Source organism: Grampus griseus, assembly GCF_964374135.1.
Source record: "Grampus griseus genome assembly, chromosome: 1".
NCBI lineage: Eukaryota > Metazoa > Chordata > Mammalia > Artiodactyla > Delphinidae > Grampus > Grampus griseus.
In genome coordinates this window covers 144,487,273-144,512,166 of record NC_139017.1, presented here as the reverse complement: position 1 = coordinate 144,512,166, position 24,894 = coordinate 144,487,273, and the positions used below count along the sequence as shown (strand labels likewise).

The 24,894-nt window shown below is 56.6% G+C and overlaps 2 protein-coding genes across 2 annotated transcripts; both read left to right on the top strand.

Moving 5' to 3' along the window:
• Positions 1 to 4,995: 4,995 nt before the first annotated feature.
• FOXE3 (forkhead box E3) lies at positions 4,996 to 5,949 on the top strand (the record flags this gene model as incomplete). Its single annotated transcript, XM_082671376.1, has 1 exon — positions 4,996 to 5,949. One exon carries the CDS (start codon positions 4,996 to 4,998, stop codon positions 5,947 to 5,949), a length of 954 nt encoding a protein of 317 aa, XP_082527502.1.
• Positions 5,950 to 22,189: 16,240 nt separating this feature from the next.
• On the top strand, positions 22,190 to 23,644 carry FOXD2 (forkhead box D2; the record flags this gene model as incomplete). Its single annotated transcript, XM_082647735.1, has 1 exon — positions 22,190 to 23,644. The coding sequence occupies one exon, from the start codon at positions 22,190 to 22,192 to the stop codon at positions 23,642 to 23,644; it is 1,455 nt and encodes a 484-aa protein (XP_082503861.1).
• Positions 23,645 to 24,894: the final 1,250 nt, after the last annotated feature.

Below are 24,894 nucleotides of genomic sequence, written 5' to 3'. Positions count from 1 at the left end.
AGTATACAGAGTCTAGTGTGGGAGACAGACACATGGAGAGTCAGTAAGGTAAGTGCAGTGATGAGATGAGATGGGGCACAGAGAATGAGCCTTCATCCAGCTTGGGCCTGCTCGCCCCCCCCCCCCCGCAACTGGAGTTCTACCCCCTCCAGGAAGCCTTCTGGATTTGCCAGGCTGGGTGGGCTCCCTTTTCTGTGTCCCTGCAGTCCCTGCTCTGCCCGCATCACACACTGACCACACAGTGAAGGGAGAGGACAGTCTGATTCATCACTGACTCAGGACCCAGGGCAGCCTGGACACAGATCCTCGGGATTTGCTGAATGGAAGTGCTTGAGGTCTGAAGAGGCACCAGGAGGAGCATCCCCCTCCTGGGTTCTTCTCTGATGCTGTCTCCAGAGTCAGGCCTGCCCTTGCTCTCTTTCCCGAGGCTGGCGCAGGCCCCTCAGCCCAGAGAGCACTGCAGGGGTCAGGCTCTGCGGGTAAGGCTGGGGCTGGTGCTTTCATCCCTAGTTCAGGAGAAGCCTGGTTAGAAAAGACCACACCAAAATGGGCACCCAATATGCCCCCTCGCCAGGCTGCAACTGTCTGCCCCAGGCTTCCTCCTCTTTTTTTTTTAATTTAATATTTATTTATTTCTTTAGCTGCGTCAGGTCTTAGCTGCTGCTCGCAGGATGTTTCGTTGTGGTGCAAGGGCTCTTCGTTGGGGCACGCGGGCTTCTCTCTAGTTGTGGTGCGCGGACTCAGTAGTTACAGCACGCGGGCTCTAGAGCGCACGGGCTTAGCTGCCCCACAGCATGTGGGATCTTAGTTCCCTGACGAGGGGTCGAACCTGCGTCCCGTGCATTGAAAGGCAGGTTCTTAACCACTGGACCACCAGGGAAGTCCCTGCCCCAGGCTTCTGAGGAAGGAGCACCATCTTGGACAGCTCTGGACTTGGAAGAGAGAGGAGGTCCTGCAGCAGCCCTTGGGATCCCTGGGTGGCGGGGGTTGAGGTGAGGGTATCTCTGAGAGTTCCTTGAGCTCCTGAGCCCCTCCTGAAGCCTCTGGGCTGTGGGTTCTGTGGCTGCTACGAGGGGCTGCTTTAGAAATAAATGGCTCTTGAGTGGTCTCAAACTGGGGGAAACTTTCTAGGAAGCCTTACGGGGTCTGGTGACAGCTCAGGCCGGTCCCTTGAACCCTCATTGGGTTAACATAGTTCTTTCTCTCCAGAGCTCTGGAGGGGCAGTCGGGGGCCCTCCTACAGTGGCTGTGAATCTTGGAGCAAGGACCTGAAATGCCTTTCAGCCTCAGCCCTCTCTCCCAGGCGGAGTGGCTGGAAGCTCGGTCCCCCACCCTCTGCTCCTTGCCTCGAAGCCCATCTTGGCTCATGGTGCCTCTGTAGAGGTGGGGCTGGGGGCAGGGAGCCTTGGGGGCTGATGCTAACAGCTTTGGACAGGGTGGGAATTTCCACTCCTATCTAGGGAGCCATCAACACTGTGTGCCCTGACCTGGGCCTTTGGCCTCCAAAGGGCAGTGGGAAGGCCGGCCCCAGGGCCAATCCCTGGCCATTAATCCCTCCTGCCAGCCTGAATATCCACCCAACGTGGTCAGACAAAGGCCTGCCCAGCCCAGCCACTGTGTTCCTCCCGCCCCAGGGGCTCCACTCAGACGCTGGGCCGCCTGGAATCCAGGCCCATGAGAAAGGGGCCGCCTTCACTGGCCATCTTATGCCCGGATGCTCAGCCGCATCCCGTCCGGCCCAGGGCCTGTGAAAAGAGGGCCCAGCCACGCTGAAAACAAGGATTAGCCCTTGGGCCACTCCCTGACACCGGCCTGCTTGGCTCCGGGAAGCAGGCCCAATGGAGGGGGCCAGGCAGACACAGAGAACTGGAAAAGTCTGGGTTCTCACCCCTTTGGCCCAGCTCCCTGCCCCCACCCTTCCCAAGAGTAGGACAGCCAACCACACATTCAGTATCATTTATTGAACATATACTATGTCCCAGTCTCTACACATGGACTGGAAAATTGAAAGTGTAAGAAAATTGCAGTCTGCCAGGGGAGGTAATAAGAGCCATTCTCCACAACCCGCCCCGTACCCCAGGAGGCTGTGGGAGAGGCATCTGGAGGGGAGCTTCAGCCCTAAGGGAAGGTGAGAAAGATGGTGGCTCTGGTTCTGTGCCTGAGTCTAGCTGCAGGGTTCTGCTGCACCTGGTTGAAAATATGCAGGCTCTGAAAGCACTTCTCTGGCTCTGCCTCTCTCCTTCCCTTCCTGGTTTAATACCAGACGTGCCAGATGAGTAGTAGAAAGGAAATCTCCTATTACCAGTTGCCAATGTGGGCCAGGCCCTTTCATACACGATCTCATTCGAACCTCATAACAATGCTGCGAGTGTCCATTATTGTTCCTCTTTGGCAGGTGAGGCTCAAATGAGCAATCGGCAGCCCAGGTCACTCGGCTCTTGGAGCCAGGTTCCCTGCTGCTGCCGCTGCTTGTCTTGCCTTCCTCTTTGGTGAGCTGTTCATTGCGACTGTACCATCTTATGCTCCTAAGGCCTGTGTCAGGCAGTAGCATGCAAGGTGGAGAGGGTACTGAGGTCAGGTCTGTTTGTGTATAAGCCAGGCTGACTCTTCACTGTTGTGAGTGTGGCGGGGCGGGGGGAGGGGTCGTCTCTAGATCTCCGAGTGTCATCTTCTCCTTCCTCTCTGCTTCTACAGCCCCCTCTGCCTACCTCTCTCCGAGTTGTAATTGTTTGTGTGTCCATCTCTCCATCAGATTGTGAGTCACTTCACCTCTGTCTCCCCTGAGCACTGGCAAAGGGCCTGGCACAGAAGTGCTCAATGAATGATGTGGGCTAATGAGGCCAAGAGAACTGAAGGAAGGACGGATTTGGATTCATGTGGAACTGACAACACTTGCAGATCGCTTGGACGCGGGGAGTGATGGGGGAGGTAGGAGCCCGAGATGGTGTCCATATTTCTGATCTGGGTGGTGAGGGGCAAGGGGTCCACTGGCTGAGATTTGAAACGCAGGACGGGGAGGAGGATGGGGTCGGGGGTGCACGAGGTTGAGCGTCATGCCCAATGCACACTTGGACATGCTGACCTGGAGGTCAGCAGAGCGGCTAGGCATCAACTTTGCAGCTGAAGTCGTGAGAGCTGGAAGGCCTCCAGAGTAAATTATTTCTACAGTCTCGGCTTTAAGCTACGGTGTTCCTAGTCTTGGTGCCAGGGCACTGAACTCTGGGTTTATTCCCATTTGCCACCTACTAGCTGTGTGAGGTTAGACAAGTCTCTTAACCTCTCAAAGCCTTAGTTTCCTTATCTGCAAACCAGGGCTATTAATAGTACCTGCCTCTCAAGGTGTTCACGTTTAAGTGAGCTAATGTGCGTAAGTGTTTACCACATACACAGTGCTCTGTGATGGTGGCTGGTGTATTATCAGCTGAGACTGGAGCTGGGAGAGCGGAGTCCTGGAGCTTCAAGTTTGGAATTTGAAGTCCTAGGCCCTCTGGCTGCTATAGCTAGTTTTGATCATCTGTACCCAGGGGCACTCCACATCAGGGCCAGAACTGGGGTGAGGCACCTAGGGCCCCAAATTTAAGGAGGCACTGGCTCTCAAATGCCGACCCTGCACTTGCACCATCCCAAGAGTGAGAGGCTCCTTAAATCTGGGCCACTTCAGTTGCCTTACCTACTCCCAGCCCTGTTCCCTTGAACTTGCCTACCTCTAAGACAGACAAGTCTCTTTAAGACAAGACTCTTTCATCCTTTAGTTCCCTCCAAGCCAGGTCTGGCTTTCCTGTCACTTTGGAAAAGTTTCCTGAAATAGGCTCAGGGTTGCATCTCTTCTGAACCGTGTGGTGTGTGCTGGTATTTCCTAGAGCCAGGTTTTAATAAAGACTAAGACCACCCCGCCTTCCCCAATGAGATGCGAGTCTGGCATTTCTGGGCCAGTAAGCAGCTCTCTCAGACCTCCAGTCTGTGGAAGCACTTGGGGGTCACTCTCTGACCCAGTAACTGCTCCTTGGAACTCTGGGCTGTGCAGGCTGTGTTTTGTGCATCTTCCCAGTGTGCATGACATGAGTGTGTGAGAAAGGGAGCCCTCTTTCTAGAAGAGAAGGTGCATGGAGAAGAGGCAGCCAGAAGGCAACTCCAAGTTATAGATTTTCCAGGGGGCTCTTGATTTAAAGCCGTCAGTCCTCCAGTTCCCAAATCTGCTAGCTGGACCAATTTTCACAATTTTGTTTTTCAAAGGATGCTGGCCTGCATGGGACAAGATTGTGGGGGAGATAGCAGAGATCGGAGATGCTGACCCTGGAGCCAGGAAACATCCTCCCCTGAGACAAGCCGGCCTCCTGCTCTCCCCTTCCCTCACCCTACCTTTCTCCATTGCCTAATGTCCCAGGGTGGGCCTGGCATCTCCCCGACCAGCACAGTAGCAGGATGCTGAGGGCTAGCAAGGCGGCAGGCCCTGGGTGGCTCTCATCTCTGCCCCAGCTGGGGTTGGAGGGACCGAGAGGGGACTAGGAGAGAAGAAGGATGGAGGGGACAGGAGTTGGCTGGGAGAAGCATAATGGGGAGGGGGCCCAGAGAGTGCGCTGAATGGGTGGATTTGTGATTGGCATTGAGCCAAAGGGGTGGAGGTTGAGGGAGGAGCAGAAAGGAAAGGGGGCTGACGGAATCTGGTGGGATGGGGCCGGGGCCGGGGCCGGGGCCAGGGCCAGGGACTGACCCCACGGAGATGAGGAAGGGATGAGGCTGGGTCTGGGGCTGACTGACCCAAAGGGACGAGACCAAGGGAGGGGTGAAATGTTGGGGGGTGGGGATGGGAATGGGGGAGAATTGTCAGCATCGTAAGAGGATTGGGAAGGCAAATTAGAGGGGAGGCGCTGGCCAGCAGAGAAGGTCCGAGCCCTCGCCCCTGGTTTGGGGCACAGGGGGAGGGGGCCGTGTCCATATAAGGAGGGTCAGCGGCCCCAGCTCTCTCCGAGAGCTCGGGCAGGCCGCCGCATTCTCATGCCTGGGCGCAGCGACATGGAGCCGCCCGCTGCTTTCTCGGGCTTCCCGGCCCCGCCCTCGGTCGCGCCGTCGGGGCCGCCGCCGTCGCCGCTTGCCGGAGCCGAGCCCGGGCCGGAGCCCGAGGAGGCGGCCGCGGGCCGCGGGGAGCCGGAACCTGCGCCAGCGCCGGGCCCGGGCCGCCGCCGCCGCCGGCCCTTGCAGCGAGGGAAGCCGCCCTACTCGTACATCGCGCTTATCGCCATGGCGCTGGCTCACGCCCCGGGCCGCCGCCTCACGCTGGCCGCCATCTACCGTTTCATCACCGAGCGCTTCGCCTTCTACCGCGACAGCCCGCGCAAGTGGCAGAACAGCATCCGCCACAACCTCACGCTCAACGACTGCTTCGTCAAGGTGCCCCGCGAGCCGGGCAACCCGGGCAAGGGCAACTACTGGACGCTCGACCCGGCGGCTGCCGACATGTTCGACAACGGCAGCTTCCTGCGGCGCCGCAAGCGGTTCAAGCGCGCCGAGATGCCCGCGCTCCCTGCCGCGCCGCCCGCCCCCGCCGCCGGCCCGCCGCCCTTCCCCTACGCGCCCTACGCGCCCGGCCCCGCGCTGCTCGCGCCGCCTCCTCCCGCCGCTCCGGGCTCCACGCCGCCCGCGCGCCTCTTCAGCGTCGACAGCCTGGTGAGCCTGCCGCCCGAGCTGGCGGGGCTGGGCGCCCCCGAGCCGCCCTGCTGCGCTGCGCCCGACGCCGCCTTCCCGCCCTGCGCGGCAGCCGCCTCCCCGCCTCTCTACTCGCCGCCGCCCGACCGCCTGGGGCTGCCCCCGACGCGTCCTGGCCCCGGACCGTTGCCCGCAGAGCCGCTGCTGGCCCTGGCAGGGCCGGCGGCCGCGCTCGGCCCGCTCGGCCCGGGGGAGGCCTACCTGCGGCCGCCGGGCTACGCGCCGGGGCTGGAGCGCTACCTGTGAGCCCTTCCAGCCCGGCGGAGTGGCTCGGGCCCCTCTCCCCCAGGACGGGGCGCTGCCTGGGAGCCCCCATCTGTGCCCCGTTGGCTTGGAGCGCACCTCGGAGCTCCCAGTTCTGCTTGGTGGACTGAGCACACCTGTTGCATCTGTCTCTAACCCCCATCTCTGGGGAGCCTCCCGCTGTCTCTCCACCGGACTGAGTCCCCCTCCCCACCGCGAACTGTAAGGCCCCCGTTTCTTCGCCCTCCACTGTTCACGCCCCCCACCCGCCAGCGCCCTTTTGGGTCCCACGTCTGGAGACCCTGGATCACCACCTGTGAGCCCTCACCTCGGGTTTCTGGTGAAGTCCAAGCCTTCTGAAGCCAGACCTTCGATCTCAAGCCACTTCCCGACTGGCTCCTCACTTCTTTAACCTTCCCTGGTGTTTTTATAAGACAAGGAGTCAAACCCAGGTCAGACTCCCAGGTTTATGACTCCCTTGCTGTTGTCCCTTCATCCCCCCACAAGTTTGTCCCCGCATCCCCCCAGTTACCTGTACGTTCTCGGTTTCTTACTGGGAGAGCGCTCCCCTTCCATACAGACGCACCTAGCTGAGCTCTTGCAGACCCTGAGGACAGTTCTTCATCTCTGAGACAAGCAGCACCAGGGGTTCCTTAACTGCAAGGGGAGTTAGTGGGCTGCCCCACCGTATGGAAAACTTGGGACTTGTTAGGTTATTATTTTTTTTAATTAAAACTAGTTTAATTAAAAAGAAAGAAGAAACCTTCCTCTGGGCCCGGTGTGTCGGCTGGTGACTTGGGGGAGTGGTCTGGGGAGGCAGTGGGGGAGCTTTGCTCAGGATCTTGGGTCACCACATGGGGTGAGCCCCTTGTGAGTTATTAGGCAGAGGTTCATGAAGTAGGATTAGGATGTGATTAAGCCATAGCTGTGCACGTAGTAGGCCTGGTAAAATGCCATCACCTGCCGCGGAGGTTGGTAGAGGTGAGATGGGGCGTGCAAATGAGTGTATTTGGCCAGTGGGTTTGTCTGCTGTGTGGGATTATTCCCAGCTCCCATGGATAAGGGAGCGTTGGCTACTCCTCCAACAAGGACTTACTGAATGTGCCGAGCACTGGGAATATATCACTAAACAAATGGGCAAGATCCCTGCCTTAAGGAGCTTACGGATCCGTGGGGAAGAGACATTACCAATCAGTTCTCAGAGAAATGAGACAAGAGGTCTAGAGCCTTCCACTCAAACTGTGGTCCAGGTCCCAGAGACCTGGGAGCTTGTTAGAAATGCATAATCTCAAGCTCTAACTCAGATCTACTGAATCATCAGATTCCACATTTTAACAAAATTCCCGGGTGATTAGTATATGCACAGTATTCTGGAGGAAAGGCACCGTGCCAAGGCTGGGGCTCAGTTTAAAAGTCTACTCCCTACTTTAAGGAGTGGGACCAGGCTGCAGAACCATACATGCCCCGCTGGATGAAGCCTGAGTCTGCACCAACAGCTATGTCCCCTGTTTTACCTCCCCTGCTGGATTGGGAGCTGGGGCAGCAGGGACCTGAGCTGACTCATGACTGTCCCCAGCACCAAGGACAGGGCAGCACTGAGCAGACACTAGGAGGTTGCAGCATGAGGGAGGGAGTTGGCCTTTGACCCTATCCTGCTCTCTGGTGCTGACCCAAATGCTAAGCGTCAGGCTTTTCCAAGCTTCTTTGCCCCAGGGTTTTCAGTCTAGTAGGGCCTGGATGAGGTGTGGGGAAGGGCGGGGGAGGGGATCAGTGTGTCTGAGCCCCGGGTGAACGTGATTTGCATGTTGGACGTGCCTGGTGCTCCTCTCTTAGATGCAAGAGTTTAAGGCTCCAGGGCAGTGATTGAGGGTGAACATGGAGCATAGGCAGCTCATAGAGAAGACCGGTTCAGGAAATCTGAGAAGGCAGGGAAGGCCCTCTTTGGAGGTAGGGCAGTAGGTATGCACAGTCTTGGTATGAAATACCCTGGATAGACCCTGCTCCCTCAGCTATTAACCCCTGTGGGCAAGAGTCAGATCTAATTTGCCTGATGCATAGTGGCCCTTCACTTAATATTTGATGACTGACTGACTGAGTGAATGAATCCCTAGTGTCTAGTATTGTGCCTGACGTACTGAATAATGATTGGGTTGACAGTACTTTGGCACCTTCTTACCCATTCTCACTTTTAGTCCTTGTGGTGATCTGCAAAAGAGCTGAAAGAGGTGAAAGAGGTGGAGGTGGAGACTAGGTCCCCACTGGTCCAATAAGAAAATTGTCCCTCCCCAGGGCCCAACAGGTTATCGAAGATCCTGCCCTCAGTTCTCTAAGGAGTAGAGCTCCACAGAGATGAAAATGCAAACTTTCTTCTGCTCCAAATGGTGTTACAGCCCTTCCTCCTGCCTCACAGCACTTCTTGAAAAATTCCTTCTAAATCCAAAAAATTTCCACGGAAGGGAAGGTGAGGACCCTTCTTACTCTACTGAAGCCAGGAAGTGCTTCTTGAGTTCTGAATTCAATTCCTGCCTCTGCCACATAGGTCTCTGTCCCTGGGATCTTGAAATAGGACAAGACAGGAAATGTCTGCACAGAAATACTAGAAAGGTCACTACTGAACTGGAAAATCAGAAAGATTTTATTTCAAAAATGCCTCTTTAATTTTCCTTTATTCAACAGCATTGAGGGCTTACTGTGTGCCAGGCCCTGTGCTGGGCTCTGAGGCCAATACAGATACAAATACGAGAGTGTTTATGCCCTTACAGAGTTCATTGTCTGGAAAGCTACATGTCATAGAGTGTCTTAAGAATTTTGACACCTTGGGAGGTGTTGAAAAAACAAAACAAAACCCTAATTCAATTATGTCTTTAAAAAATCACCAAGTGGGACTTCCCTGGTGGCGCAGTGGTTAAGAATCCGCCTGCCAATGCAGGGGACATGGGTTCGAGCCCTGGTCCGGGAAGATCCCACATGCCGCGGAGCAACTATGCCCATGCGTCACAACTACTGAGCCTGTGCTCTAGAGCCTGTGAACCACAACTACTGAGCCCGCATGCCACAACTACTGAAGCCTGTGCGCCTAGAGCCTGTGCTCCGCAGCAAGAGAAGCCACCGCAATGAGAAGCCCATGCACCGCAACGAAGAGTAGCCCCTGCTCACCGCAACTAGAGAAAGCCCGCGTGCAGCAGCGAAGACCCAGTGCAGCCAAAAATAAATAAGTAAATAAATTTATATTTAAAAAAACAACTGATAAAGAAGGGGTGAACATGCAAAATAGTCATTCTCACATATGAAAGAAGATGCAGAGCTCCTCAATGAAATATCAGCAAATTGAAGCCAGTAGTGTATTACAAAAATGCACAATCAAGCAAGTACAGTTTATTCCTGGAATGCAGGATGGCATTATTAGAATTCTTAGCTCCACTTAATAGATGATGAAATTGGGGCTCACAAAGGTTAAGTGACTTACCCAGGTCAAGCTGCAAAGTAACTGACTCAGAACTGGACTCCAGTTTCCCCTGGCTCCAAAGTCATTCTCTTCCTCTGAGAAAGAGGCCAGTGGAGGTGGAAACTTAGATGGAAAGCCCCAGACACCAATAAAATTCCTCAGCTCACCCCAATATCCATGTCCCCCCAACTCACACCCACAGTCCTGATCTTGAAAGCTACTTTTCCAAGCCAAATGACAAGTTCTGGTTTCCTTTTTCTTCCAGTTTTCCACTTCCTCCCTCTTGGACACTTCCCCTCTCTCTCCCCTTTCCCTGAACTCCTCTCTCTCCCCCCCTTCTCCCCTCATTAATTTTGTGGAGACAAAAGCGCCACCTATTGGCCACCTTGTATGCACCTGATTTGAGCAGGAAATCAGTGGAAGGAAGCCAGGATCCATTTGGATGCTATTTTGGGCTGGGGGTGGCTTCTGGTGGCTGAAAGGCACTTGCTCATGGGGAGCCCAGTGATTTGTTTTAGAAGAGGAAAACTGGCTGTAGTTCCCACCTTCCCTGGGAAGCCCTCCCAGATCTCCTTTCCTCCCCCATTCTTCTTGGCAGCCCTTGATGCTGACCCATGGTAGAAGGCTTGGAAAGTGGGTGGGGTGGGCAGTCCTAGGTGCAGAGGATTGAGCCACTCGGTAAGAGGGAAAGAGAAGAAAGCGTGCTGGGCTGGGGTCAGAAACCTGGGGTCTAGTCCCAGGTCACACACTTAGACAAGGCATTTCCTTTCTCTGTCCTTCACAGCAATTCACAACTCTCTCCAGGGTCCCTGATGGTGTGCCCCTCCCCAGCTGAGGACTCAGAGCTGAATCAGACACTGCCCTGTTCAGAAGAGTCAAGTATCAGCGGGTGACAACAGAGTGTGCAGAGTGCTGACAAGATGAGGGAGCTATTAGGTCACTTTGGTCACTCACCAGTTTGGGTCTCTGCCCTGAGCCCAGCCTCAGGCTCCTTTGAAACAGGGGGAATGTGCCCTGGCCTCTCTGCCTGGGTGGGATGGCCTTTGTAACCAATCAAGCCACTGCGACCGTGGGTAAGGATATTCTGACCCGCCTGGCTGGGGGCTTACCAGGACAGGGTCTGTGTCTTTTCTGTCCACTATCTCCCTCACTGGGCAGCCTGGCCAGGGCTGGGCACACCTGGCTTTGGCCTGAGATATCCCTTGTCTAGAGGCTGGACTTGGGGTTTAGAGGATGAAGAGAATTAGAGACAAGAGGCCTGAACCCTGCTTCGGGGAGACACAGGCCCCATCTTGGGCATCAGACCACCTCCCTGAGTTGAGGAGGGGCTGGGGCTTGGTGAGTTTCACAAGGAATTCTTCCTGGAGGAGGTGAGCTTGGTTTGGGTTTTAAAGGAAGGGAGGGGAGAGTCTGCTGCTCCAGTTCCTATGAAATCCCCTTTCCTCAATCCTAATCCTTGTCCAGACTGGCAAACTGAAAAAGTCTGACTACTTCCAAAGCCATTTAGGTGGGACCAAGAGGTCCCAAGGACAGAGGGCTGGGAACAGAAGAGAAGGAAGGCAAGGAAGGAAGGAAGTCTGGGGTCCTAGCTTCCAGACTCCCTACTGCTCTGCCTGAGGGTGGCAGGCCAACGCTCACAGGTACCCACTAGGTGGGGCTCTGACGTCCCTGCTTTCCACACTGCAGCCACCACCCACTTCCTCAGGATGGAGCCCAGAGAAACTGTTCAGTGCACAGTAATGGTTTTTATTACTCTTATGTGCTGCACACTCAGCCTTAATTATTGGAATGATTCCACTGTTTCTTTTAAAGTATTTATTTAATTGTTAAATAGGCAATACATTTACTTGGCTTTGAAAGTATAAAAAAGTATTCAATGAAAAGTCTTTCTTCCATTTGTGTTCCATATTTGCCCCAACGGGTAATCAGTTATTAGTTTTTACTTCATCCTTCTAGATATTTTTGTTGCATATACAAAACAAAACAAACACACATTATTTTCTCCTTAAAAAAACAATTGGAAGCATAATATTTACACTGTCATGTATCTTGACTTTTTTCACTCAACAATATATCTTAGGGGACTTCTCTGGTGGTCCAGTGCTTAAGACTCTGCACTTCCACTGCAGGGGACACGGTTCCATCCCTGGCTGGGGAACTAAGGTCACCGCAGGCTGCATGGCACGGCCAAAAAAACAAACAACAGTAACCCCCCCCCCCAAATATATCTTAGAACTCTTTCCAAATCAATACATAAAGAAACTCCTTATTCTGTTTTACACAGCATACTATTCCCTTATGTAGACGTGCCATTATTTGCTAATAAAGCCACTATTGATGGGTATTTGCATTGTTTCCAACCTTTTGACATTCCCAAACCAGCCACAATGAGATCTCGTACATGTATCATGTGTGCAGATATATTTGCAGGAAAACTTCCTAGAGGTGCATTTCCACACAGCCCTTATCAAGACACCAACCTCCCTGTGTGGTCACAATGGCTCTTTTGGCAACTGTCCTCTTTTATTTATCAAAGGGACCCTTAGTGACGGGGTCAGAATTTCACCTCTCAACCCTCACTGCCCTCCTCCCCAGTGGCCTTCCCGCAGATGCTTTGGCCTCTGGATTTGGGAAGGCCAGGCACTTGCCACCTCCACCTGGGTGGGGTCTGTGCTCTGGCCGTCAACCTGTGCAGGGTGATGGCCCCTTCTCCCTTCTAGCCCCCAAGCCCTGGGCATTACTGACAGGTGCAGGGAGCTAGCTCTTTGGACCTCTACTGTTCCAGCCTCCAGGCCTCCTGCCAGATGCTGCCGTCTCCCCTCCTGGCCCTCCCCGTCCGGGCTCCAGTCATGACTCCCTTTTCCTGATCATAGAATCACATTCTAAGATCTGCTCCTCTCTGGCCTCGGATTTCCCATTTCATTGCTTCTAATGCCCCAAATCTAAGTAGCCCCTGCTTTGTGAGACAGAGTGGACAAGGGAAGATCAAACAGAGCCCCTTGCGAGGCAAGCATGTGACTAAGGGGAGACAAACTCCTGGCTGAAAGCAAATCCCTCCATAGCCTGGGAACCTTGGGGGTCAACCCAGACCTGTGACCCCAGCTCATGTGGCTGAGAGCGTGCCATTCGGGGCTGACCTGGGCCAGAATGAGAAAGAACCTGGGTAAAGCCAGGCTGTGCAGAAACATGATAATTAGTATTGCTGTGAATGGTAATTGCTCACACTTGGAATTATAGGTAGGGCACAGTAGTTAAGAGCCCTGATTGTGGGGCTTCCCTCGTGGTGCAGTGGTTAAGAATCCACCTGGCAATGCAGGGGACACGGGTTCGAGCCCTGGCCTGTGAAGATCCCACATGCCGCGGAGCAACTAAGCCCGTGCACCACTACTGAGCCTGCACTCTAGAGTTTGTGTGCCACAACTACTGAGCCCGTGTGCCACAACTACTGAAGCCCATACGCCTAGAGCCCGTGCTCTGCAACAAGAGAAGCTACTGCAATGAGAAGCCCGCACACTGCAACAAAGAGTAGCCCCCGCTCACCGCAACCAGAGAAAGCCTGCACACAGCAACGAAGACCCAACGCAGTCAAAGAAAAAAAAAGAGCCCTGATTCTGGATCCAGACTGTCCAGAACAGAAGATGCACTTCTCACATGTCAGATGAGGATACTGAGGACCTGGGAGGGACAGAGGTTACACAGGAAGAAAGGGGCAGGACTGGGAGAAGATCCCAGGCCTCGGGACTCAAGTACAACTGCTCTTCTCCAGTCTCACGGACAAACCAGGGGGAGGTGCATTCTCTCGGCAGCTTGGAGCAGGCATGCTCAAAAATGTCAAGGTTGAAGAGAGCGAGGAACCTCACGAAGGCCTCCTGACTCATAGTTCGCTCCAACTAGAGTACTGACTGGGTCTCAGGAATCCCTGCGAGGTAGCGCTAGGAAATTCCCTTGGTCTCTGTCTCCAACCCAGCTATCTGGATACTTTACAAATGAGAAAACTGAGGCGGAGATTATTTGAGACTAAGAAGTGGTGAGAGCACAATTAAGACCCAGCTCTAAGACCTGTACTCCTTCTGCTACACCTGGATGCCTCTAAGATTCCTGCCCAGTGATTATCCAGCCTCTACTCATGCATTTCCAGCGATGCAGAGCTCACTACCATCAAAGCAGCAGATCGAATCTCTGAGGGACAGCCCTGTTGGAATTCTTTCCTTCCATGGAGTCACAGAAATTGAGTCTCTTTACAACCTTCAGGCTCCCTTTTGCCCTGGCCTTTGTGTTCCAGGTCAACCCTGCAGAGGTTTGGAGATGGCAGCTGTGTCAGCCCCGAGCCCTTTATTCTCCAGGCTAACACCCCAGACCAGGCCTTTATGTCTATGGGACGTTCCCCCACCCCTCCCTGTATTAATTAGGGTTAAGTTCAGCTGTGAGTAACAGACACCCCTCCCCCGGAACCTCGCCAACCAAAGAAAATTCCACAACAGTGGCTTAACCAAGATTGAAGTTTGTTTCCTTTTCACATAAAAGTCTGTGCAGGCAGTTCAGGATGGCGTGGCACCTCAATGGTCTCAGGAACCCAGGATCCTTCTTTCCCGTGGCTCCGCTGTTTGTGAAGTTAAACTCAACCAAGCAGAAATTTGATGCAACCGACCTTAAGCAAAAAAGGGGAATATCTTTAGAATATGTGGGAAGTCTAAGGGTTCTAGTTTCAGGCAGAGCCAGAGGACTGAACATTGTTACTAAGCTGTGTCCCTTTAGGGTGTTTTCTTCTGTGGATGGGCTGTCAAACAGCTCTCTCCACAGAACAGGAAGGATGGTTGCTGGCAGCTAGGCCTACGTGCTAATCTTCTGATCCAAAAGGAGAAGCGCCCCTCCCAGAGCCCCAGAGTCCTTATATCCTGGCGTCTCAGAGTCTATATATCGAATCTTGTAGAAGGAGTGATTGGGTCAGCTTAGGTCACTTACTCCTGCCTAGACCTATCACCAGGCCTTGGACGGGCAATGCTATGTTTGATCCAGACAGGTTGCCTGTCTGCTCCTGGAGGTAAGTGTGAGGGGTACAGAGATTGGACAGTCCCATCAGGACCACATGGAATACAGGAGGGGAGGTGTTACCCAACAGAGAGGTGGGACATCTCAAAACTGAACATGTTCGGCTCACTATGCTAAGGAGATTGAGTTTTGTCTCATAAGCAATGGAGAGCTCCTGGGAGACTTTGGCAGGGTTTGGCTGGTTTGATTGGTCAGAACCATTTTAAAAGAAGGAAACTGAGGTAGAGAGCATGAGAGAGAAATCCAGTGACTGCTGGGGTCAGGGACCAGGGAATAACTCTCTCTGATGGGGGGCACACATTCTCCTCCCTTCAGGGATGGGGACTGATGGGGGAGAAACAATGTCTGACCTTAGAGAACACATATCTCTGTTGATGACATAAGCTAGATACAACCTTATCTAGAGTCGCAGAGTGAGAAAATGTTGTATGATTCACTCATTCATTCAGTTTCCACATATCTAACATTAATTGAGTACCTATTATGTGTTGGATTTTGTGCCTGGCAGGAGGCAGAATGTTTAATGATGATGAAGATAGTGATAAGAAACATTTATTGAGCTTCTTTCAAAGTTTCAGGCACTGGGCTAAGTGCCTTCTATGCATTATCTCATTTAATCTTCACAACAACAAATGAGGTAGGTACATTATTGTCCCCATTTTATATAGAAGGAAAGATGAGGATGAAGACAATATAATGCCTGTTCTCAAGGAGCTCACAGTCTACAGAGGGTGACGGACTAGAAAACAAATCATGACAAGAGAGGGGAATTAGCATTTTGTGAGCACAGAGGCAGGAGCCCCTCACAGCCTGGCCAGTGTGGGGTGTTATCGGGGGAAGCAGCTTATAAAACTTGACATTTGAAATGGACAGAGGATTAGGAGGAATGAGCCAGGAAGGAATGAGCTGCATGCAAAGCTGAAGAGGTGAGAAAAAGCAAATCAGAGGTAGTGTAGTGCAGGGGTTGGCAATGAGGCTGGACAAGCAGGCAGGGGCCAGGCTGCCTGGTAGCCTGTGCAGAGAAGCACATGATACCCAGAAGGAAAGCATCTCTGAGGAGGCCTCAGGCTGCCAGGCAGGTATCACTGGAGCCTCATACAAATTACATGCAAATCACCACCCTCCCCCCACAGCTTCTCCTTTAACTTTCTAACTGCAAGCACCAGAAGGCCTCCTCCTGCTGACCTGGGATCTCAGAAACATCCTCTGGTTATTTATTAATGCCCACTCTCTCCTTTTCCCTGGCAGAGGGGAGGGTGGTATTTGCCTGAATTGAAGCTGTCTGCAGCCTCCAGCAGACGTGACTGCTGATGTAAGACCCTCAGCCAACCCCTGAAATATGCAGTCCTTCAAAGTGGTTTGGGAGCTGGGGGAAGGAAGAGTCTGACCTTCCAGGGCAACTTTGCCCTCCCTTCCTTCCTTACTACCCGGTCCTGGAACAGGAACCCGCCCCCTGCCTCACCACACACACACACACACACACACACACACACACACACACACACACACACACACACACACACACACACACACACACACACACACACGTTCCTTCTTGCATTTTCCCTCCCCATTCCGGTGAAATGGAGAGGGCTCTGGGCTGAGGAATGGGAGACTAGGGATCTGGTTCCACCTCTGCAATCGATTTGCTGTGTGACCTTGGGCAAGTAAGCCACTCTCTCGGTCTCTATTTCCCCATCTGGGAAAGGAACTTTGAAAATCTACAGTCCAATTTTGGGATAAATGACTTCATTCTTTATTTACTGGTGGGGTGGGGTGGGGAAGAAAAACAGCACATCCAGCGAGGAATGCAAAGGGTGGGTGGAGTGGATGGACTAATGGTTTCTTTGAAGAAGGGAAGGCAGGAAGCAGGTGGGTCGTGTAGTGCAGTGTACTGCTGGAGTAGAGGTTTCAGGCTTTAGGTTCTGAGGAGCTCAGAGCAGGAAGAGGGGAAGATGAGTTGGGTTCTCAAAAAGGCTTCTTTCTGGAGAAGGCGGGATTTGAGCCAGGATTTGAAGCCTGGGTACACGCTGGGAAAGGAAGCAAGCATGCGCAAAGAGGAGTCTGGAGGTTGAGTCTCTGGGTGACTTTGCCAAAGGAGTGGGGTGGGGAAGGGGCGCTTTGGTCCCAGACACGGTCGTTCAGTTCCTGCCTCTCTGCGTGAATGCGCGGTTCCTCCAGAGGTCGCTGTTTCCCAGGAATCCGTCACCAGCGTCCGCGCCGCAGGGCCAGAACTCCCGCTGGTCCCCTCGCTCGGCTTCTGCGGGGCTTATGTGACTCCGCAGCAGCTTCGGAAGGCTCAGGCCCGGCAATGTTTCCCCGCCCGCGCGGGGGCTTACCGCTTCACCAGTTACCCTGCCGGGGGCTCCGAAAGGCTAAACGTGACTGCGTGTGTGTGCGTTCGTGTGTATAGGGTAGGGGACCGAATTCGGACGGCTCTGCACGCCCCCCCCCCCCGCCGCCCCAATTCCGGTCTGCGAAAGGCCGTCCGGTTCCCGAGGCACTGCTGCCCTCGCAGGCGGCGAGGAATGGGTAGTAAGGAGGCGGCCGCTGCAGTTTTCCTGGCTCTCCGCTCGAAGCCCCTGTACCCTCTCCTCCCTCTCCTCGCCACTGTCGCAGCCCCCTGCCCAGGCTCGCATTCTCACATCCTCCTTCCCTGCCGGGGTCACGCTGTGGCCCGAAGTGGGTCTGCAGCCCCCGACCAGGTCGCACCCCTTCAGGACCCGAGGTGGAGCTGTGGGCCTGGCTGGCGAGCCTTCCAGGGCTGTCCCCGTCACAGATGTGCGGTCGTGAAGGGAGAACTCGGCACCGGCGCCAGTCGCTCACGGACGTACTTGGGCACACAAAGCCACCGTCGCCCGGAGGGGCAGTCACACGCGCGCGGACCCGGCAACACAGGACGCACTTAGACAGCAGGGCACTTTGACCTGAGGCCCACGCTCTGCCACACCTGGAAGCGTTCCCTACTCCCCTGGCCCGGCGGCACATCTCCCACGCGTGTGGGGCCTGCCCTGGTCACTGCGAAGCCGGCGCCCCAAGTCGGGCGGTTTGGGAGCCGCGCTGTTTTCACCCTCTCCTAAGCCCGCAACCCTCTTCCCGCGAACGAACGGGAGTGCACAGGCTCCGAGGCGCCCTGGTACAGCAGCGACCGCGCAGTGCTGCGGCCGGAGGGTGCTCGCGGGGGCCCCGACCACGTAGCCAGGGGGCGGTGGCCGTGCACACTTGGAAGAAGAGAAAGACTTTTCCTCCAGGAGGTGGAGGGTACCCGAGCTGTGAGGGGCCGCAGAGGCGCCGACCGCTGAGCCCGCGCCTGGGGGTGAAAGAGCGCACGCGGAGGCCCTGCCGTTTCTGTGCTGGAAGAGGGGCCGGCGTCTCCCTGAACTCCCGTGTGTGGGGAGCCCCGCCGCCTGCAGTTCGCCCCTGCAGGTCACACAATCTGGAGTCTCCCGCCTCCCACTCAGGGCCAAGAGAGCCGATCGCCTTTGAGCAGGCGAAGATGTGGAGGAGAAAGGGGTCGGGAGATGAACCCGCTGCGGCCACAGGGAGGGACGGGAAAAGGGGGTGGCTGCGCGGGTCTCGTCGCTTTCTCTGAGCCTGGCCACGTTTGTGAATAAAATTAGAGAAGTGTGCAGGCGTGGGGTCCCCTGCCCGGTTCAGGCGGAGCTTTGCAGCCCGGCTGCACCGAGGGCGGACCTCTGCGCTCGCTGCACTTGAGCCCTCGAATCCTGGGAAGGCAGAGGGAAATCTCCGCGCTGCGCCCCCGCCTCCAGCAAGCTCAGCGCCGCTCTCGGCCGGTTTTGCGATTGACTTAATTACATTCTCATAACCATCCGAGAGTTCTCCTTTCCCGCGAGGCGAGGAGAACAGCACGTCTACAGGGAGCAAAAGAAGGGAAGGGAGGAGCCTAAGGGGAGGGACGCCATTGACAGCAACACATCGCAATAAACACGCAACAACCTCTCCCCGGTGCTCCGAACATTTTGGAGTGGAAAACCCCTGAACAGGCGCCCCCCAAACGCATCCTCCCAATCGTTTCTGAGCTGCTCAGGGGAGGTGGCTAAACAGTGAGATAGAGGAAGGAGGGGGACTGGGAACTACCAGTGACATTGTAACCAAGACCTGCTAAAATCTGTCGCCTCCTGCTTCTTGGAGGCTGCAGGCATGGGTGCTGGTGCCCGGGCTTCTGGGAGAGCACCCAGTTTTTCGCGGAGCGCAGTGACAGACTCACCCGGGGACGCACACACGACCCGAAGACGTCAGAGAGGCTGAGCCTGCAGATGGGAAAGCCTGGAGCCACGGGAGACGGGCAGGAAGCTAAACGAATCCCGAATACCGGGTCGCCCTTCTCCCTTCCCCAGTGCATGTACTTCTGGCAGTGTTCAAAACAAATTTGCCCAGAGCCTTGGGAAGAATGAGAGGCTCCCAGAAACACCCCTCCCCAGGCAAGAGTCGAGCTCGTCCAGGGGTTAAGCAGAGTTACTTGGATAAATAGAGGAGCTCTAGACTGGGAGCCTGGACATCTGGGCCCAACTCAACTCGGGGGCCCTTCGAAAGCCTTGCAAGTCACTGGATCTCCTGGCCCTCAGTTTCCACTCCTATAAAACTGTGTGTGTTTTTAAGAATCTGGAGAATTTCTTAAGAATCACCTTGCAGAATGGGTTGGGGGTCCATGTCCCCTTTCCTTAACTTGGGTCTCAGCAGCATGGAGTGTGCAGCAGGGCCAGGCAGAGGTGGGGGCTGGTGGCTGCAGCCGCTCTATAGAGAAGTAGAGTCCTGACTGGAGCAAGAACCAGGATATCTGGGCAACAAATGCCTCCGCTAGTCTTACCCTGAACTTGGGCAGGGCGCTGGAGCGTGGGGAGCCAGGAGAGAGTGCTGGCAAAGAAAGAAGCTACTGGTTCACGTTTGCCGTTTTAGAAATGAAGACATTTAGAAAGTGAGACGGAGAAGCGTGATGTCAATGCTGATTTCCCTCCACTTACTTAGACATTAGCAGAGCTGGGCTGGGTTGGAGCTGGTGTGTATGTGGTGAATGGTGAGTGTCAGAGAGAGCTCCACGTAGTAATGAGCAAGCTTGGGGTGTGTGTAAGTTTGCCAGATAAAATAAATCTGCTAAACCTAGCAACGCTGGGTATCTGAGTTTATCTGGACTCATGCCAAATACCAATACTTCTCTCCAAGGCCTTCCCCCCGCCCCCGGAGGGACCTATCACCTAGGAAATTCTGATTCCAGGGCCACTAGTCCCTGTCCAATTTCCTGACAATGGTTTGAGGACCGGATCTCTTCTTTTTCCCAAGGACAGTCTTTTTATGCAGACCCAGCATACTGGGTGGATCCCCTTGGTCTGAGGTCCCAGAAGGGGGTGCCCAGTGGACGTGCTCTCACGGGATATGAGCAGCCAGACCTGCCTTCCACTCTCTTCTGCTCCTAGCCGGATGGCTGGAGAGGATGGAGAACCCTATCATGAGGATTCCACGACAAGGGTGCACCTGGCCATGCTCTATCATGTTGTAAGAGACTGAGTCCTCACCCGCCCACCCGCCCACCGCGGGCTTCTGTTGCCCCACCTGTGGAATACACTACATTGGAGACTACTGTTGGGTGAAAGGGAGATTTCATCCACCCTCACATGACCCTGCTGAGATACAGCCTGCAGGGGCTGCAAATCCCCTCCCACCCCACTCCCAGCACTTATCTACAGAGGACCTAATTCAGCACCGGAGAGGATTAGATAGCAGCAGTAACCCAGTCCAGGGCTAGACCCTGGTTTGAGACCCAGGTGGGAGGCGATACCACCCCTAACCCGTTTCTCTCTCCCCAAGAGTCTGCAAAGTGCCTTCAATACCCTTCTTTGTAAGTAGCCTAGAATGATATGGCTACATTTACACATTAGTCAGAGGGTAGCTGTTTTCAACCTCATTTTTACAGAGGAAGAAACAAAGACACAAAGACTTATAGCAACATATTACAGAACAGGTAAGTAGTGAAACCAGGACTGGGATCCCAGCAGCCTGGCGCCAGGGGCTCTTAACTTCTATTCAGAGCAGGAAACTGAGGCTGGGAGGGGGAAGTAGGTTGCTGACTGTCCTACAGCCTGTGACAGCTGAGCGCAGCCGGGTCTCGCGCCTCGCATGCCCGAGCTTTGACCACGGCGGGGCGCTGTCGGGGCAGCAGCCCGTCCATCGGCTCAGTACTTGACCACGTCCAGCGCCCATCTACCCTGTCACCCCCAGAGGTTGAGATGGGCCCAGTCTGAGCTGGAGCTACTGGTTGCTGGGTTCCTGGGGGGAGGCCAGGGGAGCAGGAGGACTATGGGCAGGACCCCAGCTGGCGAGAAAAAGGGCACAGGACCAACACTGTGTGCACAGGATCCTGAGAGATGAAGGCAACATTGGCTTGCGGTTGAGGTCAGGGTTCATTGACGGACGTCTCGGTGGGGGTCCTGCTGCCTGTCTGTAGAGCCTGCAAGACCGGCCAGAAAAGAGGGGAGTGGGGAGGAGGACTAGTGGCCCTGCAGTGCGACTGGGGGTGGGAGAAACGACGAAATCGAGCGAGGGATTCTCGGACCCATGAACAGACATCCAGATAAATGCAGAGTTTCCACAGGAAACAGAGGCAGAGATTCACCGAGGGCGAGAGAAACACAGAGTTACAGGGCTTGAGTGAGACAAACGGATACCAAGACAGAAAAAGGTCGGATACAGGCAAACTCGGCGATGGACCGGTCCGCGCTCCCAAAATACAACCGAAGCGCCCCGGAAAAGTTCTAGGAAGCGGGCGGCGGGCAGGCGGAGCGCTACCCGGGTCTCCCCGCACACACTGCCGCGTCTGGAGCCACGCGGCGCGGCGACGGGATGGGTGACGGGGTCCCGGCCTTGGAGGGGAGGAGAGGGGCGCAGCCGGAATCTCTCACCTCTCCGAGGCCCGAGGCTGAGAACGCCAAGTGTGCTCCTCGCGATCACTCAAGTGCGACTGCCCTTGGGCCGGAAGCCGCTCGGGCTCCTTCGGGCCCCCCTCCGGCGGCGTTGGTCCGGGCGTCTCAGGCTCCGCTGGCGCGCCAACTGCGCTTCGGCCTTGGTGGCCCGGGCGCTGCCTTGGGGAGATGATGGGTGGGGACTGTCGCTACTACTCCCACCTCCGGCTGGAGCCCGCGTGAACCTTAACATCCAGGGCTAAGCGCACTGAAGGCAGCGGCCCCAGGGAGCGGAGGGTTTGCGGGATCTGCGGTGAAAGGAGGACCCGCCTCGAGCCACCCGATCCGCGCTCCCGCCGCGGCGGCTGTTTGTTCCCGCCGGGCCCCTCCGCGGAGGCACTCCGCCCGCCCCCGCCCCACCCAGCTCAGGGAGCTCCGCCCCGGGCTCGCGTTCTTCCGCCTTAGGCTGTCGCCAGGCGGGAAGAACTAATTTACCGACCTCCCCTCCCGGGGTAGGGGGGCGGCTGGGGGCCGAGATCGGCTGTGTAAGGGAAGGCCTCAACTCCTTCCGCCCGCGCCCGGGGCGCAGGCCCCCGCACGGTTTCCCAGGGCAGCGGAGAGAGCCGCCCCCAGTCGGGTGCTCATCGAGAGGTGAGAGCGGCCGAGTGGGCCACGAGGGGGCGCTGCGGAGCTGGGGGACACCCCTCCCTGCCAGCCTCAGTCCCCCGCCCCCTCCCCGCCCGCGCGCAAAACACACTCGCCCCAGAGGCAGCGCGGCGGAGCCCGAGCCGCGGCCGGAGCGGAGCCGGAGAGCGGCGGTGGCGGCGGCGGCACCATGACCCTGGGCAGCTGCTGCTGCGAGATCATGTCCTCCGAGAGCTCCCCGGCCGCGCTGTCCGAGGCCGACGCAGATATAGACGTGGTGGGCGGCGGCGGCGGCGGCAGCGGTGGGGGGGAGCCCCCTGCCCGTTCCGGACCCCGCGCCCCCCGGGACCCACTCCCCCACGGCCCCGAGCCTCCTCCAGAGGAAGCCGAGGGGGACGCCGCTGACGACGAGGAGGAATCCGGCGGCTGCTCGGACGGCGAGCCCCGCGCTCTAGCGCCCCGAGGGGCGGCGGCCGCAGCGGGAAGCCCAGGGCCAGGCACTGCGGCCGCCCGGGGCGCGGCGGGGCCCGGGCCCGGACCGCCGTCGGGGGGCGCGGCGACTCGGAGCCCGCTGGTGAAGCCGCCCTACTCGTACATCGCGCTCATCACCATGGCCATCCTGCAGAGCCCCAAGAAGCGCTTGACGCTGAGCGAGATCTGCGAGTTCATCAGCGGCCGCTTCCCCTACTACCGGGAGAAATTCCCCGCCTGGCAGAACAGCATCCGCCACAACCTATCGCTCAACGACTGCTTCGTCAAGATTCCCCGCGAGCCGGGCAACCCGGGCAAGGGCAACTACTGGACGCTCGACCCGGAGTCGGCCGACATGTTCGACAACGGCAGCTTCCTGCGGCGCCGCAAGCGCTTTAAGCGGCAGCCGCTACCGCCGCCGCATCCACACACGCACCCTCACCCTGAGCTGCTGTTGCGCGGCGGGGCTGCGGCGGCGGGGGACGCCGGCGCCTTCCTGCCGGGCTTCGCGGCTTATGGCGCCTACGGCTACGGCTACGGGCTAGCGCTCCCGGCCTACGGCGCACCCCCGCCGGGCCCGGCTCCGCACCCGCATCCACACCCGCACGCCTTCGCTTTCGCCGCCGCCGCTGCACCTTGCCAGCTGTCGGTACCCCCAGGCCGTGCCGCGGCGCCTCCACCCGGACCTCCGACGGCTTCGGTGTTCGCGGGCGCAGCCTCGGCTCCGGCCCCTGCGCCGGGCACAGGATCGGGCCCGGGCCCCTCAGGCCTGCCAGCCTTCCTAGGCGCGGAGCTTGGCTGCGCCAAAGCCTTCTACCCCGCGTCCCTGAGCCCTCCCGCAGCAGGCACCGCGCTCCTGCGCCAGGGCCTCAAGACGGACGCGGGCGGCGGGGGCGCCGGGGCCGGGCAGAGGCCTTCCTTCTCTATAGACCACATCATGGGCCACGGTGGCGGCGGGGCAGTACCCCCGGGCGGGGGCGAGGGCTCCCCGGGATCGCCGTTCTCGGCGGCGGCAGGTCCTGGGGGTCAGGCCCAGGTCTTGGCCATGCTGACTACCCCAGCCCTAGCTCCAGTGGCCGGCCACATCCGCCTCTCGCACCACGGGGACGCGCTCCTGTCCTCAGGGCCCCCGTTTGCTGGCAAAGTAGCAGGCCTCAGTGGCTGCCACTTCTGACCGTGTCGGGATCTGGGCCACTGAAGCCCGCACTCCTCAGCCTCTCCCGGGAGCTCCTGCGGTCGCAGCGGAACTCAGGGAGTCTATTTATGAAGAGTCTCCAGACCTGGGGCCGGCGCGCGTGACTTAGCACTTCAGGCTCCACGCTCAGAATCTCTCCGATAGTTGGGACGAAGCGGGCTCCGTCGCTCAGGGGGAGGCCCGGGTCTATGCGACGAGGTCGCTGGCCATGATCCCGTTCCAGTTTGAGCAGTAAAAGGGTGAGGGGGAAGTCTTCGCTTTTCCCCAGTCTTTGCGCCTCTCGGCAGCCCCGGAAGAATGCTCTCCCGGAGAGGTGCCCGCCCAGGCCCGGCAGATCCCGCCAGAAACACCAACTTCGCAGAGAGGTCTCCATTTCTGCCTCTCCCACACTCCTTCCCCAACTTTGAGGCCCTGATTGTCCAATATTATAATTTAAAGACACCTATTCTCTGCTTTGTGCTTAAAAGAAAAATTCAACTTTTTTTTTTCCTTGCTGTTCTCCAAGGAACTTCGTTCTCTTGGAAGCCTACAGCAATGTCTACACAGGCGAAGTTGAACGGACAGGTGAAGCGAGGGGTCTCCACAATCCGTGCGCAATCCCGGAATCCCACTCCATTGAGGAAAATCCTCCCTCTTTTGTGTTGGGGCGCTTTTGAATAAACTTTACCCCTTTCCCGTGGCCGGCTGGGTCCAGCCATCCAGGGCCAGCAGCCCTCTCAGCGGTCTGCTACGTCCCAGGCCCTGGGATATTTATTGTAGCTGAAGGCAATGAGGTTGGGGTGGGAGAGGAGGGTCTGGGTCAGGGACTGGAGAGGCGGGGGGCGGCCAGGGCACATCCTGTGGCAGGGGTCCTGTAATTATGTGTAAATATCTGTACAGCGGGCTGCTATCTGCATTCTCTGTCCACTGGGTGTGCATTGATTTAGACTTCTCCACTTGGGGAGACTCTGTGAAACTGTCTGAAGGTTTGTGTGGAAGAAAAGAAAAACCTGTCTCCCCTCACCCCACTCCCCATTGGTGTCAATTGAATAAATGTACGTGAACTCTAGCAGTCACCAGCTCTGTCTGCTTGTCTGCACTCCCCTTTCCCAGTCCGGGGCCTCCCGGACTCCTAGGCAGAGTGGAGTGAGGAAGGGCCCTGGGCAGCCCAGGCAGGCAGAGGAGGGCTTGGGCTTATCAGATACAGGGGACAGTGTGGCCTTGGCCTTTGGCTGTTAATGGGGCCAGGA